At 47.5% G+C, this 18,681-nt stretch overlaps 2 protein-coding genes across 3 annotated transcripts; one reads left to right on the forward strand and one right to left on the reverse strand.

The window, feature by feature from the left end:
- The first annotated feature begins 4,579 nt into the window (after positions 1–4,579).
- On the forward strand, positions 4,580–10,148 carry LOC541656 (starch synthase homolog 1). Its single transcript, NM_001111410.2, has 8 exons — positions 4,580–4,913; positions 5,203–5,596; positions 5,666–5,730; positions 5,990–6,067; positions 6,165–6,275; positions 6,380–6,424; positions 6,742–6,915; positions 8,734–10,148. The coding sequence occupies exons 1-8, from the start codon at positions 4,641–4,643 to the stop codon at positions 9,688–9,690; spliced, it is 2,097 nt and encodes a 698-aa protein (NP_001104880.2). The 5' UTR covers positions 4,580–4,640; the 3' UTR covers positions 9,691–10,148.
- A 3,334-nt stretch (positions 10,149–13,482) lies between these two features.
- LOC109939178 (expansin-A5) lies at positions 13,483–15,110 on the reverse strand. 2 transcript variants are annotated; one of them, XM_020552756.3, is made up of 3 exons: positions 14,824–15,109; positions 14,392–14,713; positions 13,483–14,253 (listed from the first exon to the last, which is right to left on the reverse strand). In XM_020552756.3, the coding sequence occupies exons 1-3, from the start codon at positions 15,020–15,022 to the stop codon at positions 13,944–13,946; spliced, it is 831 nt and encodes a 276-aa protein (XP_020408345.1). In that variant the 5' UTR covers positions 15,023–15,109; the 3' UTR covers positions 13,483–13,943. The 2 variants fall into 2 exon arrangements, with proteins under 2 accessions (XP_020408345.1, XP_020408344.1); XM_020552755.3 differs by having other exon boundaries at positions 13,483–14,713; positions 14,824–15,110.
- Positions 15,111–18,681: the final 3,571 nt, after the last annotated feature.

Raw genomic sequence — 18,681 nt, forward strand, 5'->3', positions numbered from 1 at the left:
TCTTCACCTTTGAACCAACGACAACTATCTCATATAGGCTCTACAATTTTTTAACATACACCAACTATACAAACAAGTAACTTAAAGAAGGTGGGCAGGTATCACGCAAAGGATAAAAATTGAATACAGAACACGGTAGTTTATAAAATAAATTATTCTCGTTAATTTGAATAGTTTTAGCAAATTAAGTCCAATTCCAAAGAACAAAATTGTCAGTCTCCTTGAGGTCAGACAACTCATCCCTCACATGCAGGTCGATCCGCTCCTCGTCGATATTTAACCTCACCCTCCACTGACGCTGCCAACAGACTCCAGCTCGTACATGGACTGCAGGCTCCGGAGCACTTTAGCAATGACTAACCCTGCTATGACAAAGTTATGGAATAATCACTGGTTGCTCGCAACACTTAAGCAATTTCAACAGTAAGTTGTAGTGTTCATAAAAAATACATTATGCATTATTTTGCAACACTTTATTGATCATGGAAAGGAACACAAAAAATAAAGTGTCTGAAACAGGAAACAGTTAGATCCATCCCATTGTATGGGGAGAACAATATCATATCTTCCTCTAAATGTTACTGATGCTAGTTTTGTATCAGTAGGTGTATAAGCATGGAATCACTTGCGAACTTGAAAGATATCATAGCATATGATAGCAGGGGTGATTAGATAGCCAGATATTAAACAGGGCATTGCATACGAACATTTCAAGACATTCTGCTATGCACTTACAACATAAAGAACTTGGCCATCATCCATGGTCTTAAAGGACATGGAGCTTTCTCGATGCTGCGAAGGAAAAAGTGAGTTGAACTGTTAATTCCAGCCTAACAAAATGGAAATATATAGAGAGAGAGTAATTATCAACCGTTGTTTATCACAACATATGCTATCATAGGAAAAAGCCCAGAACATATAATTGCGGGCATTGTTGGTCTCCTAGATGGCAAAAGCCTCATACAAAAAGAGAAGGTACTACAAAAGGATAACAAACATAATAAAAATTGTTTTATTCATGACTAACCATTTCATCAAATTGATCAGACTGTATAGAATTCCCAACTTGAAGTTCACGGTACTTGGGACCAGGCCTAAGCCCAAGGGCAGCAGCCTTAGATGGGTCAAACTTTCCCTTAATTTCTGGCAGCCTTAGATTATCCTGGGTGGGCTCTCTATTCCCTTTGAAAACCAACTTAGAGATTGGTAATTGGCATGCAACAAATATGTATAGAGTTATTACTATACTTGCATGGGCGAAGAATTGCTGAAAAGAGTGAAGTATAAACCCAACCTTGAAAGTCATCATGTTGAACAAAGAGATTTTTCCTCCAGAAGCAGACATGACATATGAATCATTCTTTGACAAAGCAAAGTAGTGAACAACTTCTTAAAGATTATTGTCAGTCGTGTCATTAGTCATCAAAATGCCACTTGTTGGTTGCCATAGAGTGGGAGATACACTTGTGGTTGCCTATAAGATTGATGAATAGCAAAATTGAACAATTTAGTAACAATCTACACAAAATTTTCGCCTTTGACATGTAAAGAAGATGAGCTATCTGAACACTATTTATGCACATCTATATGTACATAAGAAACAAGTCTCACCTTTCCAGAATTCCGATCATTGAGTGGCCATTTCTAGAGTAGACGAACAATGCTTGAAGTTAAAGCCAAGATCGCAAGACCAGAGTTTGTGTAAATCAATCTTGAAATCTGTAATTATAGAGAAAATTCTTCAAACTACCTTATGTTAAAATCAGCACAGTCATTGCCAAGGAAAATGGAGAAATCAAGATTACAAGTCATATATGATGTTATCCATCCCATTCGGTTGGACAAGCATCACATATATTGAACTAAAAAATCTAAGGTAAAACGCGCAGGCAGGACACACCAAATGACAAAAAGAGCTAACACACCAAATGAACCTTTCTGAAAAATGAAACCAAAGGTTTTTTAGTACACTTTGGCACTGCAATCACACAAACTTTTCTCCATAACGAGAATACAAAGCCTAATTATCTCACGAATGGTTCATCGTTGATTATCTCAGGTTAACATTTCAATGAGAACATAGAGCACAAACATATGTGACAAAGGCTCCATCGTTGTGATGCAATTCTCAAATTACCTCTGACGAAGTCCATGGCAGACGCCTCAGGAACGTCACGCCCACGCCAGGAGATGACTACGACGAGCTCGACCTTGTGGTGTAGAGACTTGAGTGGCTCTGGGATCTCGACGGCGACGGTGGCCACGCCAGCGTGGAGGAACGACGAGGTCGGCTTCAGGAACAGGATGGGCTCCTGTAACACACCTAAACACACGCAAGGTCAAATCCAGACTCCAGAGGTAGCATGGGAAGGAGTGGGGAGGGAAGTTGGAAGCGTGGCAGCATTTTGGGATCGAAGATGGGAGGTGCGCGACTGCATCTTGGGGACCGGGTTGCCGAGCTCCTGGTCGTTCCTCTGTGGTCCGATGACCAGGACCGGGATTGCATAGATAGAGAGGAAATTTAGGGTTAGGGATTTTGGAAAACTTGAGAAAGAGATGGAGCGAACAATAGGAGGGGAACAAGCTGCAGCTCACCACTGTGTCATTGGCTGCCTTCCTCCGTGGTCCGGCCGCGGGGCATAGACTGGGGCGCCCTCCACCGTGTCCGTTGTGCTCCCCCGTGGCAAGGAAGTTGGCGCCCCTCCACTGCGTGTAGGGAGCATCGTGGAGGCCCAAGGCGGACCTCCGTGCGACAATGGTTGGGGTCGACGGTGCGACAGCTGCGTGTGAGAGAAGGTGTAGCGTGTGAGGCGAGGAGATCCAAACACGTGCGAGGACCGAGGAAGGGTAGGGGCGTTGCTGGAGAGGGAGCGGTTGCTGTGTGACGCTCGTGCGGAGGAGAGGATGAGGAGGAGCGAAGCACGAACAGGTCTCGCGGCGGCAAAGGCTTTTGGTTGGGGATACGAAACATCTCAGAATTGCGACGACGGCTGTGCACGGTGAGCTCGACGACGACTCCGTCTTGCCCGCCTCGTGCTCGCGATGGATGTGAAGGCGGAGGTCGAAGCGCCTGGGGCAGGGCGTGGTGGAGACGAACCTCCCGCATCGCTTCGTCAGGTTGGGCACGTCGAGGCCCCTGGAAAGCAACGACCAACGGTCCCCGGGGGAGCGGGAGGGCGGACAAGGAGGCCGACGCGGCGTGGGATAGGTAAGCATAGTGGAGGAACGACTGCTTGACAGGGGGAGCAGGACTTGGGATCCAGGCTGCGGGCACCGCGCCGCCGCCGCTTAGGGTTTTGGATCCGAATAGGGGAGGCAAAACAGGGATCGCGAGCAGGTGTGCATCGGGGAAGAGGGCGCACACATCGGACGACAGAGGGACTTTATGGCGTATTGGACGGTCCAGATCGCTGCAAGGCAGAACATGTCAGAGGCAGCCTACCCCTTAGAGTCTTAATAGGTAGTATAGATACTTCTTGCGGTATGCTTTGGGTTGGTTCGGATTTGCGTGGTTCTATGGGCTGTTCAGAATTACGACGCCTGGGCTTTGATGTCGGCCTCATGGGCCACCATTTTTCTCGGTGCAGAAATCCAGCCTTCTATGGGATACACGCGTCCCACTTGTCAGTCAGAAACGATCGACCAAAGAATCTCTCATGTCTCAGCTTCCAAACTCCGGGACCCGTTTCTGTATGGTATGGATAAGAGTATGGACCAACAGCGCACACCCATTACTCCACGTGGTGCACGTAATGATGAACCCTGGCCCGCAGGTCAATCACGCCGCGAGTAAAAAAAATAACTTTGGAGAAAAAATTATCTCCCACGCAAAATGCAAAAAACCACACCAAGCCCCCGTTCCCTCCCTGTGCTTTATTTCGTTTTCGTCGTCCCCGACTCCCCGTACGCGCTCTCGCTCTCCAGGGCCCATCATCCACGCCTTAACACCGGCCGCACAAACTAGCGCAGATCTCCCCCCACTGCTTAATTCCCTCGTGGCTCGTGCGCGCGCTGCTCGCCATACACGCTCCAGTAGAGATGGCAATGGGGACCCGATCCCCGATTCCCCGCGGGGAATTCCTCCATTAGGGGATGGGGATGGGGAAGAAACTTCCCCCGCGGGGATATAAACGGGGAAAATTTATCCCCCGACGGGTAAACGGGGATGGGGACGGGGAAGCATTCCCCATCCCCGTTCCCCGCGGGGACCCGTTAAACTTGTACGTGACTATGTTTTTGTGTACTAGTTAACGACAAAAATAAATAATTACCTTATCAAGAGACCACTAATTGTACAAATGTGTTCATTTTGATGTATGCATAATGATTTCTTATATCTGACAATGTGTATAAGTGACAATATTTAACATTAATAGCAAAGTACGTATGTCTTAATTGTGATTTAAACGGGGATGGGGATCCCCGTTGGGGATTTATCCCCGCGGGGAACAGGGATGGGGAAGAAATGCTCCCCGCAAGCGTTCGTGGGGATCCCCGCGGGGAAGTTTTTTCGTCGTGGGGACGGGGATGGGGAGCTATTCCCGGGCGGGGAATTCCCCGTTGCCATCCCTACGCTCCAGGCTCTCGTTTCCTGGTAGGCGCTGGTACAAGCGGAAGCAGCAGTAGCGTGAGGCATCCCCATGCCGGGGGCAATCTCTTCCTCGTCGTCGGCTTTTCTCCTCCCCGTCGCGTCCTCCTCGCCGCGGCGCAGGCGGGGCAGTGTGGGTGCTGCTCTGCGCTCGTACGGCTACAGCGGCGCGGAGCTGCGGTTGCATTGGGCGCGGCGGGGCCCGCCTCAGGATGGAGCGGCGTCGGTACGCGCCGCAGCGGCACCGGCCGGGGGCGAAAGCGAGGAGGCAGCGAAGAGCTCCTCCTCGTCCCAGGCGGGCGCTGTTCAGGGCAGCACGGCCAAGGTTGATTTACTCGGAACATTTATTAACTCGATTTTTTCCCGCATGAAAAAGTACTCCGTATAAAATTGCTATTGGGTTTATGCACAGCTTGCTTGTCAAATTCAGCACCAACTCACCGTTTCTGACGGAAATGCAGCTGCACATGCAGTTTTAGCCGCTCCTTTCTCATGATCAACTACCACATGTGACACACGCGCTTGTATATTTTAGATGCGGATCGCTGAACTCTGTACTAGGTGAGCTTCGCTGATGCTAAGTTTCTAGCTGTGTCCCAAACCTGTTTACTCAGGCTGTGGATTCTGCTTCACCTCCCAATCCTTTGACATCTGCTCCGAAGCAAAGTCAGAGCGCTGCAATGCAAAACGGAACGAGTGGGGGCAGCAGCGCGAGCACCGCCGCGCCGGTGTCCGGACCCAAAGCTGATCATCCATCAGCTCCTGTCACCAAGAGAGAAATCGATGCCAGTGCGGTGAAGCCAGAGCCCGCAGGTGATGATGCTAGACCGGTGGAAAGCATAGGCATCGCTGAACCGGTGGATGCTAAGGCTGATGCAGCTCCGGCTACAGATGCGGCGGCGAGTGCTCCTTATGACAGGGAGGATAATGAACCTGGCCCTTTGGCTGGGCCTAATGTGATGAACGTCGTCGTGGTGGCTTCTGAATGTGCTCCTTTCTGCAAGACAGGTAGGTTGCATTTCAGCTGAGTTTCTCCGTCCAAAATAAGCGACTGCTCTGACAACCGTTGCCGCATAGGTGGCCTTGGAGATGTCGTGGGTGCTTTGCCTAAGGCTCTGGCGAGGAGAGGACACCGTGTTATGGTATTCATCTCTTTCATTTTCGTTATATCTATGCACCCTACGAGAGACAGCAGATACTGTTTCAGCTGCCATGCGCCTGAATGCAGATTCTGAACTCTTGTCCTTTGCGAAACATGGGGAAAAAATTAAGATCACATAGTCATACTTCTGTAACCACAAGTTTTGTCTCAGTGCTCTAATGTACTTCCACAAAAAAAAGGAGGAAATTATAATTCATATATGACCAGAAAAGTAATGCAATTTTGTGTCCTGATGTTAGGTCGTGATACCAAGATATGGAGAGTATGCCGAAGCCCGGGATTTAGGTGTAAGGAGACGTTACAAGGTAGCTGGACAGGTATGAAAAAAGTGGAAACAAAGTCGCTGTAGAACCGATCCTGTATGAAAGAAAGAAAATATGCTAGACCTGATTTTTTTCCTCCTGTGATTTTCAGGATTCAGAAGTTACTTATTTTCACTCTTACATTGATGGAGTTGATTTTGTATTCGTAGAAGCCCCTCCCTTCCGGCACCGGCACAATAATATTTATGGGGGAGAAAGATTGGTAAATACCAATTTTGAAGTGCTTTTGCTAACAGTAGAAAATCAAGTTGGATGCTTGTCACATTTATCTAAACTATGTCTCTGAATTTAATCACCTGATGGCAGGATATTTTGAAGCGCATGATTTTGTTCTGCAAGGCCGCTGTTGAGGTACTGCTAGCCATTGGTTTCTAAGAAATTCACAAAGTAACAAAAAAATTATGATGGCTTACTGGCTAATAAGAAGATAAATTCATCGCTGGTAAATTTTGATAAGTCAACAGTGACCAGGCCCCATAGAATTACACAATATACACCCTTCACTGTTTAGTTAATATATTTTTCTTCTACTTTTCCAAGCTGTCTATGCACCTCATTGAATAGTTTGTTATGACAGACTCAATTACAGCTCATATGGGCTATAGTTTATTGTGGGGCGAATAAATCTGCATCATCCTCTTTTTCAAAGTTATTTTGAACATTTGCAGGTTCCATGGTATGCTCCATGTGGCGGTACTGTCTATGGTGATGGCAACTTAGTTTTCATTGCTAATGATTGGCATACCGCACTTCTGCCTGTCTATCTAAAGGCCTATTACCGGGACAATGGTTTGATGCAGTATGCTCGCTCTGTGCTTGTGATACACAACATTGCTCATCAGGTTTTGCACCTTAAACTTTGGCTACCCTTTGTTTTTTTCTCTAAAAACTTTGAAATCACATGTACTTATTTTGTTGATATCTTTGTTTGTAATTCTCCTGCAAAAGTTTTCAAGATTTATCGACTCATAGCATTTATTGTTTTTTTTAAAGGAAAAATTCACGACTCAATAAACCTAATAGCTTTTTATATTTTTAGTTTCTTCCAGTTGTCTAGTGACCCAAATCAGATGAAATGAAACTATGAATCTTTTGAAAGGATAAAAGGTATTGGTGTATAAGAAAAGTTACCCATATCTCAGACAGGAATAGGGATGGCAGTTGGACCCGTGGGTATGGATACCCGCGGGTTTCGTACCCACCGGATACCGGATATGGATACGGGTACAAAAACTCACCCGTGAGTTCTATCGGGTCGGATACCCGAAATACATCGGGTCGGGTATGGGTAAAATACTTTACCCATGGGTATCCAGTGGATACCCGAAATATCAATATACCTCTTTAAATGTTCTACATCCACTAAAAATGTGCTACATTCACTAGAAAAACTCACTCGCATGTGTTGTTGATTAATGAATATTAATTTATGTTGTGTTAACAGTCAACTATAATGTAATCGAGACCAATGAGACATTGACAATGTTATAACTGTCAACTGTCATGAACTTATTAAGCTTTTATTCTCTTTACTCAAATTTAAATTTATTGGATGTGATAATTATAAGTTGAGATACTGTATCGACGTGTAGCCAAATATAGTCATTCTCGTGTTGCATTGGTGCTTAGATGTAAACTAAAATATTTTATGTATTTATTATAACACTGACCGAATGTTATTTAGTCTACACAATAACATATCCACTGGATACCCGATACCCGGTGGATACCCGATGGACATAGATACGGGTACAGTTTCTCGCTCGATTGGCTTGGTGGGCATGGATATTTGTAGAAGTCTCGGGTATAATTTCGGGTCGGGTATTGTTATACCCGAACAAAACCCGACCCGCTGCCATCCCTAGACAGGAATGTTACCCATGTAAGGAAATGCTTTTGTGATATATTCTTAGGAATACTTGTGCTAGATATGTAAAATTGTTACTTTTAGGCGTCAGTTCTTTGCTATTTTGAGGGATTGATTAGGTTGTTTCCTATTTTCAGCACTAGTTCTTTGCTACTTGGAGGCATCAATTTGGTCCTTTAGCATTTTCAGGTTTCATTTAGGTGCCGTTTGGTTCACATATTTGTAACGTAATGGATAAGTGATAACGTTAAATCATGTTTGTTTTAGTCCAACCGTAATCAGATACCATACTAAAAATTGATACCGAACTATTCAAACTTATTACCGCCAGTAATCGAGTGTAAACCATTACCATTATCATTTACGTTACATTTCTCGAACCAAATAGCACCTTAGTTCTTGTGGGAATGAATATGGTAATCTTAAAGGAGTATTTAAATGCACTAGAGTTAATGGTTAGTTGGCTAAAAAATTGCTAGTGTAATTAGCTATCTAATAAATAGTAGCTTACTATTAGTTAATTTGCTAAAAACAGATAATAGCGAAATTATTAGCTAGACTATTTGGATGTCTTCAACTAATTTTAAGAGCTAACTATTAGCTCTATTGCATTCAAACACCTCTGTTAAACCTAATGAACAATCATGTGTTCGAGACTTAAATATTGTGTATTTCAGTTAGATTTTGCTGGTTGACTTTTTTTAAAAAAAATATAATTTTCAACTTCAGACCTGACACGGCCAAAATTAGTAAATTGCTGATGCAGTTATGCACATTTTTCGCTTTTCTGAAGGGTCGTGGCCCTGTAGACGACTTCGTCAATTTTGACTTGCCTGAACACTACATCGACCACTTCAAACTGTATGACAACATTGGTGGGGATCACAGCAACGTTTTTGCTGCGGGGCTGAAGACGGCAGACCGGGTGGTGACCGTTAGCAATGGCTACATGTGGGAGCTGAAGACTTCGGAAGGCGGGTGGGGCCTCCACGACATCATAAACCAGAACGACTGGAAGCTGCAGGGCATCGTGAACGGCATCGACATGAGCGAGTGGAACCCCGCTGTGGACGTGCACCTCCACTCCGACGACTACACCAACTACACGTTCGAGACGCTGGACACCGGCAAGCGGCAGTGCAAGGCCGCCCTGCAGCGGCAGCTGGGCCTGCAGGTCCGCGACGACGTGCCACTGATCGGGTTCATCGGGCGGCTGGACCACCAGAAGGGCGTGGACATCATCGCCGACGCGATCCACTGGATCGCGGGGCAGGACGTGCAGCTCGTGATGCTGGGCACCGGGCGGGCCGACCTGGAGGACATGCTGCGGCGGTTCGAGTCGGAGCACAGCGACAAGGTGCGCGCGTGGGTGGGGTTCTCGGTGCCCCTGGCGCACCGCATCACGGCGGGCGCGGACATCCTGCTGATGCCGTCGCGGTTCGAGCCGTGCGGGCTGAACCAGCTCTACGCCATGGCGTACGGGACCGTGCCCGTGGTGCACGCCGTGGGGGGGCTCCGGGACACGGTGGCGCCGTTCGACCCGTTCAACGACACCGGGCTCGGGTGGACGTTCGACCGCGCGGAGGCGAACCGGATGATCGACGCGCTCTCGCACTGCCTCACCACGTACCGGAACTACAAGGAGAGCTGGCGCGGCCTGCAGGCGCGCGGCATGGCGCAGGACCTCAGCTGGGACCACGCCGCCGTGCTGTATGAGGACGTGCTCGTCAAGGCGAAGTACCAGTGGTGAGCGAATTAATTGGCGACGCCGACGCCGCTCCTGTCGCAGGACCTGGACGTTATTTAGAAGGCTCTTCTCCCTGGCGGCTTTGATGCGTGCGTCGCATTTGCGCCGGGCGGACGGGCGACGGTGGTTGGCCTACCGCCTACGTCGGCTGCGTGCCCTGGGAATTTGGGCGGGCACGATGATGCCACTGGGCACCGGGCGCGGGGTAGTATGATATGAAACCGACGGCGATGGAGATGAGGCGCATGGCATTTTCCCACTGATAAATGGGGAGTTGTATGCTACTTTAATATCGCCACTCCTGTTAGTATTTATATTGATGCTGTCAAGTTTTCCACTCCAAGAACAAATGACGGTAGCCGGTAAGTATAGGCCTATTTGTAGAGCTAGTTAGAAGTACATGTGCCCAAACCGACAACATTGTACGTACATTATAAAGCACGGCACTATTTGTTACTGTCAGTAACCGTGTCGTGCTAGTACTATACCTAACCATCGTCACAGGTACAGCATTATAGCACCTATGACGCCATTGTATAGCACTTAGTAGTTAGTAGTGCTCTTGTCGGTCTAGATATTATTTCACTTTAAGAGTGCTCAAAAGAGCTAGAACACCTTTAAAATTACATATATATAAATTTAAAACATAAACATGCATACTTTATTATATTTAAAAATCATAATAAATCACAATTTACAATCGCATGCATTGCAAGCAATCAGTCGTATCTATACTACCTACCGTGTCAAAGCAGTACGGGTTGTGTTATACCTAGTATCCATTTAGTATGATCCACTTGGCTATCTATAGTCAGAGGCTTGAACACCTCTTGGTTTAGCCGAACGTTTACAGTATTATTTATATTATTTGATTAAATTTGAATTGTTTAGTTTCTTCACGAGCCGTATTCGGAGCCGGTGTGGAAAGGTAACGTTTTAAACAAAAGTGAAAAAGGGCGAGCTCTCCCAGCCGTTCATTCCAACCGTAGACGCCTCAACTGTCAGCCCACGGGACAGGACACTGCTGGCCTAGCCTGCTGTGAGAGAGAGAGAGAGAGATATCACAGAGAATCAAAGCACAGTACTACGAAGTTTCTTTTTTTGAAGGAAACAGTACTACCCGTCCTTCGTATTTGCTACAACTGTAGGACTGTGGCCACTGACACTCGCACGTTGCTTGCCACAACCACCACCTCCGCCGTGTCAAACGCGCACGCATCGATGGCCATTGCAGGCCCCTTGGCAACGCGAATTGGGATAGCTTTTCCCATGCGAGTGAAAGTGAAGGTGCCTGCGCGGCTCCCGCACACACGGAAAGCTGGTTGCAAGATATGGACATGTCTTGCAAAAAATTCGTCACTTGTTGATTGATGCTCTGGGCTCCGAGATGTACGTCCAATTAATGCTGTTTCCATTCGTTAATTCTGTGAGATGACTCCAACTACGCTAACGCTTAGGCCCTGTTACAGACCGGTAATTATTAGCTAATAAATTATTAGTTGTTTTTAGCTGGGTTAGGCTGACTACAGTGGTATCCTCTCGCCTCCCCTTCCCTTGCCTCTGTAGTGATGGTGGCGGATACAGTATCACATTTGCTTAGGCTATCCGCACTCATTCAACTCTAAAAATCCACTCTAAAAAGAATATTCCGTCCTAATCAGCAATATTCTCTACTCTATACAACAATTTCCTGCGCTCATGTTTACTCTACATCTCAACTCTATACCAACTCCCACGTTTTATATTATTTTTCCCACTCTCCTACCCCGCCTATCTACCTCCCCGCTCGGCACTCCGCCTCCCCCGCTAGCACTGGGCATAAAACCCGAGCCCGAAGCCCTGTACCCGAAATACCCGAACCCGTACCCGTATAGCCCAAAACCCGTTACCTAAATAGCTTCAGCGGGTAACGAAACTAAATACCCGAATTAAGTACGGGCCTAATCGGGTATTAAACCACGCTACCCGAAGCACTGTAGCTGCGTGCTTGCGCCAGCCCGCCAGGTGTTCGGCCAGTCGGCCTGCTCAGTGCTCACGGCCCAGTTCTCAGTTTCTCACGGCCCACGCACTGGCTGGAAGCGCCCCCCTCCCCAGTCCCCAGACCCACTGTCCAGAGCCAGAGCCCAGAGGCACGCACGACCGCACGAGGCCACGAGCACCGGAGCACGACCATGAAATTGACAAATCAACAAAGCACAAACCCTAGCTCCTAGAGGTGGCGGCTGCCGGCTCCGCGGTCGGCACTCGGCAGTCGGCAACACCGCAGCAGGCATTCCAGGCATTCCAGGCAAGGGCGCAGCCGCGCAGGCGTGTGTGGGTGTGCGGTCTGCGGTGTGCCCCTGCGGTTCTTCTCCTCTCTCTCTCTCTCTCATTGTGAGGCAAGGCAAGGCCACAGCCCACAGCGGCACAGCATCGTCGGCGGCCACAGCGTCCACACTCCACAGGCAAGGCAAGGCAAGGCCTCTCTCCCGCAGCAGCAGGCGGCAGCGCCCAGCCTAAGGCTGGCTCCAGCAGGGTCCTGTAAAAGCTCCTGTACTCTACATATAGAGGTTTGTCAGATCCTCTATCCCTCCAACAAGGGACTTTAAAAGGTCCTCTAAAATTTATGGCTTGTTCGCTGCGGCTTGCTGCGGCTGCAATCCGGCTGCGGCTGCGGCTTCTACAGTATTTTTCTCTCTATGGATTGCAGCTGCAGCAGTCCAAACAGCTGCAACAGTGTCGGCTTGTAGCCAGCCGAACACGCCCTTAGAGGATGACATGCATGCGCTATGTATAGAGAATGTACGGCGGTGCTCTATATAGTGTGCTGATTTCTGTGCACGTGCTGACGAGCGGTAAAAAATAATATAGAATGTCAAATCTAGTAGCACTATTGATATAGAGGATGAAATTTAGGGGATATTGCTGGAGATGAAGAAGATATAGAGTACAGAATCTTTTAGAGAGTGCTGTAAAGGACAGAGAATATTCTTTTAGGGGATGAAATTTAGGGGACGTTGCTGGAGACAGCCTAACAGCGTCAGACGCCCAACACTCCAGCATCTTAGTGGACAGCGCCGCCCAGCCTAGCATCGGGTATTTTGATATTAACCGAACCCGTACCCGAAAGTATGGGTACCCAAAATTACGGGTACCCGACATTATGGGTACGGGTTCGGGCTTAGATGTTTAAAACCCGAAATATAAAAAACCCGACCCGAAATATCGGGTAAACCCGAACGCCCAGCTCTATCCCCCGCAGACAGTCCACGTGGAGGAATAGGGTATCCACTGCAAGACGCCATATCTGAGGTTCGAGCTTGCCTTGGGCCCGGTGCAGTTGGTCATACAGTCCACCGCTGCAGGGATATTTTACTGTAAATGGCGATGCATCCAGTTTGCAGTCCGCGAGTGCAGATAGCCTTAGTGCTGATTTGGTGACCAGGAATCACGAGAGAATCTATACGAAAGGAATTTCTTGTTATTCAATTTTGAATAGTAAGAGGATTCCGAAAAATCAAAGTGCCTACTTGTGTAATGAATACAAGAAATCTGAGTTAGTGTGTACAGTATTCAGAATTATGCCACGTAACAAAAACAAAACATGAGCGTTCGCGGGTGGTTGTTCACGTCGTATTGGACAGCTTTTTAAAAAAAAATTGCCAAGAGCTCACAAACGTTCTCAGTAGACCTGCCCGCGACTGTGGATTCCAAATCTAGGGGTCTGTTTGGTGTTTGGTTTATGGATTGATTAAGTTTAACCGTTCAAATTAAATAACTAATTTTAGCCAGAAAAGGTAGGTAAAATATGACAAATTAGATAGCGAACCAAATGACTATGCATACTGAAGTTCCAGCACAAACTTAATAGGGTTCATTACAACCAACACACTTGGGTAACACGCAAAACATCTCATCCGAAAGAGGCCATCACCATGAGACCCCACAAATGCTTAATTGGCGGGTGATAAAAGGCGGCCTACCTCCGTTAATCTGCAAGCCAGCCTTACCACCACTTCCAATTCCAAAACAACCAAGCAAAACGCTACCACACCAACCAGGCTAACACCAGCACGACAAAACCCGCGCTAATACTAGGCCTAAACTACTGGTAATTCCCCAGATCCAAAGCGAGATGCACCATTCATAAAACCATGGCGCCTCTCGGCAAGCTCCGAGTGAGGGTGGACGACTCTACCACGACCAACGGAAAACTACTACTTGTGGCACCGCGTCGACGACGGACGAGACGACGCTGCGGGAACGATGGAGGGTGTTCAGTTGAACTGGGCCCCGCTGAAGGTCTGGCCGAAGCCCCAGCCGCGCGGGGCAGCGTTGCTGGAGACCACGGAGCGGCCGTCGCTGGTGGTGACGCGGAAGGAGAGGGCCTGCCCGTCCAGGAGCGTGTTGCTCTGCCAGTTCTGGCCCCAGTTGCGCGACAGGGCCTGCCACCCCGCGGAACGGTCGCCCTTCACGGCCACCGCGTGCACGTCGCCGGCGCCGCCCACGTTGGTCACCAGCACCAGGTTGAAGTAGGAGTGGCCGTTGATGGTGAACCGGATGCCGCCCTTCTTGTTGCACGCGACCCTGCACAGCACGTAGGATAGGAAACAAACAAACAAACAAACAAACAAACAAACAAGCGCGGCTCTCAGATCTGCTCGAGTTCCTTTCCCTTCTTGTTTTGCTATACACGGGCAAAATAAACAACCACGGAGCACGGACCTGCGGTAGGAGACGGGGACAATGCCAGCCCTGTAGAGCGCGATGCGCTGGAACACGGGCTGCGACATGTCGAAGTGGGCGCGCGGCGGGTTGCACCAGCCGCCGTCGTCGGACGGGAGCGCGTTGTTGGGCGGGCAGAAGTTGGTGGCCGTCACCACGACGGAGCCCGGCAGACACGAGCGGCCGCCGCCCCCCGCCGCGTCGCACCGCACCTCGAAGCAGGCGCCGCAGCTGAGGCCGTTGTTGAAGAGCGCCGTGCTCAGCGCCGCCGTGTTGGTGCCGTACCCCTGGCTGTAGAGGTTGCCGTACCCACACGCCCCGCCTGCATGGACGCGCCGCGTTCAGATGCGAAATTCAGTCCAAGGCATCTCGGCAGGGTACTGAAACCTACGAGAACCGCGAAATGTTTGAGAATGGGGGTCGCTCACGTACCCATGGTGCCGGACGCATCGCCGCCGCCGTAGAAGGTGGCGTGAGCCGAGGACCACGCGCCACCTCCGAGCGGTGCGTGGCCGTGCGGCCTCGGGTGCGGCTGGGCGCGGTGGTGGCCAAGCCGCAGCCCGCGAGAGAGGGCGAACGGGAGCAGCGCGGCGAGGACCACGACCGCGAGGACGGCTTGGCGAGGCGCCATTGGATTGGAGCGGGGTGTGTGTGGCGGTGCAGAAAGGCGCAGGACAATGGCGGGAGTGGTGTGAAGTGAGGAGATGTGGGGTGGGGTGGGGCTGTGTGTCGGGATAAATAGAGGGGGGCGGCGGATGGGTTTCAAACCGCCGCGCGCGGTGCGCGTGGGCGTGGTGCCGGGCCGCGCAGGGCGTGGGCGGGACGGGGATGGACGGTGGTTGGCGGCTGTGGGGCTGGGCTGGGGCCTGGGGCGCGCGGCGCCGTGGCATGGTGGGCCACGCCGTGCTCTGGAAAAGTCGCTGAGCTACCACGTAGGGACACGGGTTTTCTGGCGGGCACCTTGGGAGGCGTGGCGGGCGGGAGAGGACGGGGAAAAAAAGGTGGGCGCCGCAGAGGACACCGGCGCGGTGACGGTGCTGTGCGGCAGCTTTGGAAGTTGAACATGGCCGCGCGGGGTGGTGACTGACGGTGGTCCACCGTTCTATTGCTCCAGCGAATTCTCCTGTACTACTATGTATTTGGCACTATTATTCACTATGAAATCATATTAAAATTAAGTTAAAATTGGATTTTTGAACCTACTGTTACATGTCTATGTGATCAGTTCAATATTTTTTTTGATAAATACTGAAGCCGAATTTACAGATCAATCTTGTTACGAGGTACTGTCCAAGTAAAAGAAAAGGTGACGATGATAATAGCTTTCCGGATTTACATATAAGATTACAAATAGGGATAATAAATCGTTGAAATCAATAAGTTTAGGGTCTTTTTTGGATTGCAGAATTTTTCAGTTTTCCGTGTTTTTTTTTCTGATGAACTGATTCCTATATAATTATTCTGAAATTCATGCATTCCAAAGGGCGTGACATATTGATATAGTTCTGTGTACCCGTCACGCTGCTACTTCATAACTAACTTTGGAAGGAACCGAATTCCTATGGGAACTGAAGTACCGAGTAATACCAAACGTCCAGGCCTAATTACAACACAAGCAACCACATAGCTTGAAAAGAGATCTATCAACATACGACAAGAGAAACTACATGAACAATCCACCTCAAACTCAGACCAGTACGGCAGTACCAAAGGTCCATAAAATGCTGGCTACTAGATCACCAGCACACACAAAAAAACATAAAGGCCAAAAAACTCTCAGATCACTCTTTCCACATCTAAAAAATCTTCAGATCGTTTCTGCAAGATCTTTACCCAGCTCTTCACTCTTCCATTATCAGCTATTCATTAGCTACAGCTAACATTTAGATGATTACTAAAAAAATAGTTTTGAACTGTTTAGAATCAATGACTGATAGACGCTATTCTCACATAGATATATTTATGCCTCATGGGCCCTAGCGAACACACAGAAGCACTTTCCTTGGGCACATGAAAATAACAGATGGGTTGTCTACACTGCATCAACACAAACTTCAACTCTAATAGGAGACAAACTAGGACCACCCTGAGCCTACTGCTACCCCAACACCGCAAGTACCCTAATGGCCCTAGCAATACCAATCGAACCACCTTAGGCCTTCTCTAGTGCCTCCCCCATCCCACGAAGGGGAGCTTTGGGGGTGAAATTGCCCTCCAACAACTACTCCAAAGCTCCCTCCATAAGGAAAAGAGAGGAAACTCCTAACCAGGTTATATTAAACTATGCTTTGCCTCACCGCACTATCCCTCAAGCAACGGACAAGCTGAGAGGGCAAACACTAAAATCCTTTGAAACCTCAAAACCTAGATATATAATTGTCTTAAAAACATAGCTAGGTATATCATCTTAGAGCCTGTTTGGAAATGCAGTTTTGAAATACTATAGGTTTGAGATACCACAGTTTACAATTGTACATAACACAAATACCACGATATTACTTTACCACAGTAAAACCATAGTATTGCTCAAAACCGAGATATGTAGAGAAAAGAGATGAAAACTGAGGTATTTTTGCAGTTTTGAAACAATACTATGGTATTTGATAATACTATAGTATTAGAGCTCAAAGGTTGTTTGGTTTGTACAGTCAAAACTCAGTTTTAAATACCATGATTTTATCCAAAACTGTGGTATTTTTGGTGTTTTCGAAACTCCACTCAGGACCTTAGTTTTCTTCTCTTCTCTCTACATATACTTTGTTTTTTTCCAATAGAACCAAACAGATCTCGGTTGTGAGCAATGATGCAGTTTTATTGTGGTAAAACAATATCATAGTATTTATGTCATGTACAATTGTAAACTATGGTATCTCAAAACTACAGTATTTTAAAACTGCATTTACAAACAGGCCCTCAAAAGCTCCAAAAATATCACGGTTTTGGGTATATTAAAACCATGTTTTATCTGTACAAACCAAATATCTTTTGGGGTTCCAATACTATAGTATAATCAAATAACATAGTATTGTTTTCAAAACTACAAAAATACCACACTTCCAAACAGGGCCTTAACTCGATTCTTTGGGCAAACAGAACTACTCCTAATCAGGCCACGAGAGAAACTCCGTTCTTTTTGGCCTATGGGGTCGGGCTCCCCTTGGTTATTGTGTATCAAGATGTTTTGCAGCAGCAAAGTACGCCCTAAGGATCTAGACTTGCTCGATGAGCAAAGATGACAGACTCTCCTTCGTGCGGTGGATTACCAGCAAGCACCGCGCCGCCACCATCTACGCCATGTAAGGCCATGGACACTTACAAAGGAGATATCATGCATGCTCTGATGTATCGTCAGCCAGGTAGGTATGAACAAACTCTATCCTGCCTAAGAGGGTCCTTTCCGGGTTACCGGAGTCTAGAAACCAGCATCTAGTTCGGCTCAGCCCTGTTAATATGCTTGATTTGTAGTATTTATTGTGGTCTATTGCAGTGCTCAGTGGTGAATCAGTGGAGAGACAGGAGAGAATGAGACAAATGACAGGGATGGTTTCTTTATTGCAGACAGGGTAGTATATACACAAGTGTTCTCAAGGGGTGTGTCCCTTGGGAATAACTGTCACATGGATGGATTAGATCACATGTACAAATATTTTGTAACACTCCCCCTTGATCAATCCTAATCCATTTGATCATCTGCAATCTGTCATCAAATTCTTGATCTCCTCAAAAACCCTGTGGGAAAAATAAGGAGTACACAATGTCTTTTGGATAATGAGAATAATCTCACATAGTCTCCAAAAGAAAAATATGCTTGTAATCATCATGTATAAAAACCCCTGTGGGGAAAATCAATGATGAAGCATATAGCTTTGTTGATATTACCTCGTTAAAAACTTTGAATGAGAAAACCTTAGCAAGGCAAAAACTCATACAAAGAAAAGAGTGTAATATGATGGTTCAATACAGGTTATATATCATGGGGAATTACTCCCCCTGAACCTTGCAAGCACTTAAGTCTTCTCATACCAATCCTCTCAACACATTTCTGAAATGTAGAGTATGGTAGAGACTGTGTGAATAGATCTGCAAGATTATCACAAGACTTTGTTTGCAAGATGTTTATATCCCCTTTTTCCTGAAGTTCATGGGGATAAAACAGTTTAGGAGAAATATGCTTATTGATATTGCTCTTGATATAACCTGTATCCATCTGAACAACACAAGCTGAATTATCTTCATAGATAATTGTTGGTGAGTTAAGAGAACCAATACCACAAGTTGTGAGTATATGAT

Source organism: Zea mays, chromosome 4 (assembly GCF_902167145.1).
Source record: "Zea mays cultivar B73 chromosome 4, Zm-B73-REFERENCE-NAM-5.0, whole genome shotgun sequence".
NCBI classification, from domain to species: Eukaryota; Viridiplantae; Streptophyta; class Magnoliopsida; order Poales; family Poaceae; genus Zea; species Zea mays.

What these genes read in the sequence shown, in the direction of transcription:
- LOC541656 (NM_001111410.2), top strand. Translation starts at nt 4,641, where the DNA reads ATGCCGGGGGCAATCTCTTCCTCGTCGTCGGCTTTTCTCCTCCCCGTC. An exon ending in GGAGAGGACACCGTGTTATG is followed by an intron (nt 5,731 to 5,989) that starts GTATTCATCTCT and finishes TCCTGATGTTAG; the next exon opens with GTCGTGATACCAAGATATGG. An exon ending in GTTACAAGGTAGCTGGACAG is followed by an intron (nt 6,068 to 6,164) that starts GTATGAAAAAAG and finishes TGTGATTTTCAG; the next exon opens with GATTCAGAAGTTACTTATTT.
- LOC109939178 (XM_020552755.3), bottom strand. Translation starts at nt 15,022, where the DNA reads ATGGCGCCTCGCCAAGCCGTCCTCGCGGTCGTGGTCCTCGCCGCGCTG. An exon ending in CGATGCGTCCGGCACCATGG is followed by an intron (nt 14,714 to 14,823) that starts GTACGTGAGCGA and finishes GCGTCCATGCAG; the next exon opens with GCGGGGCGTGTGGGTACGGC.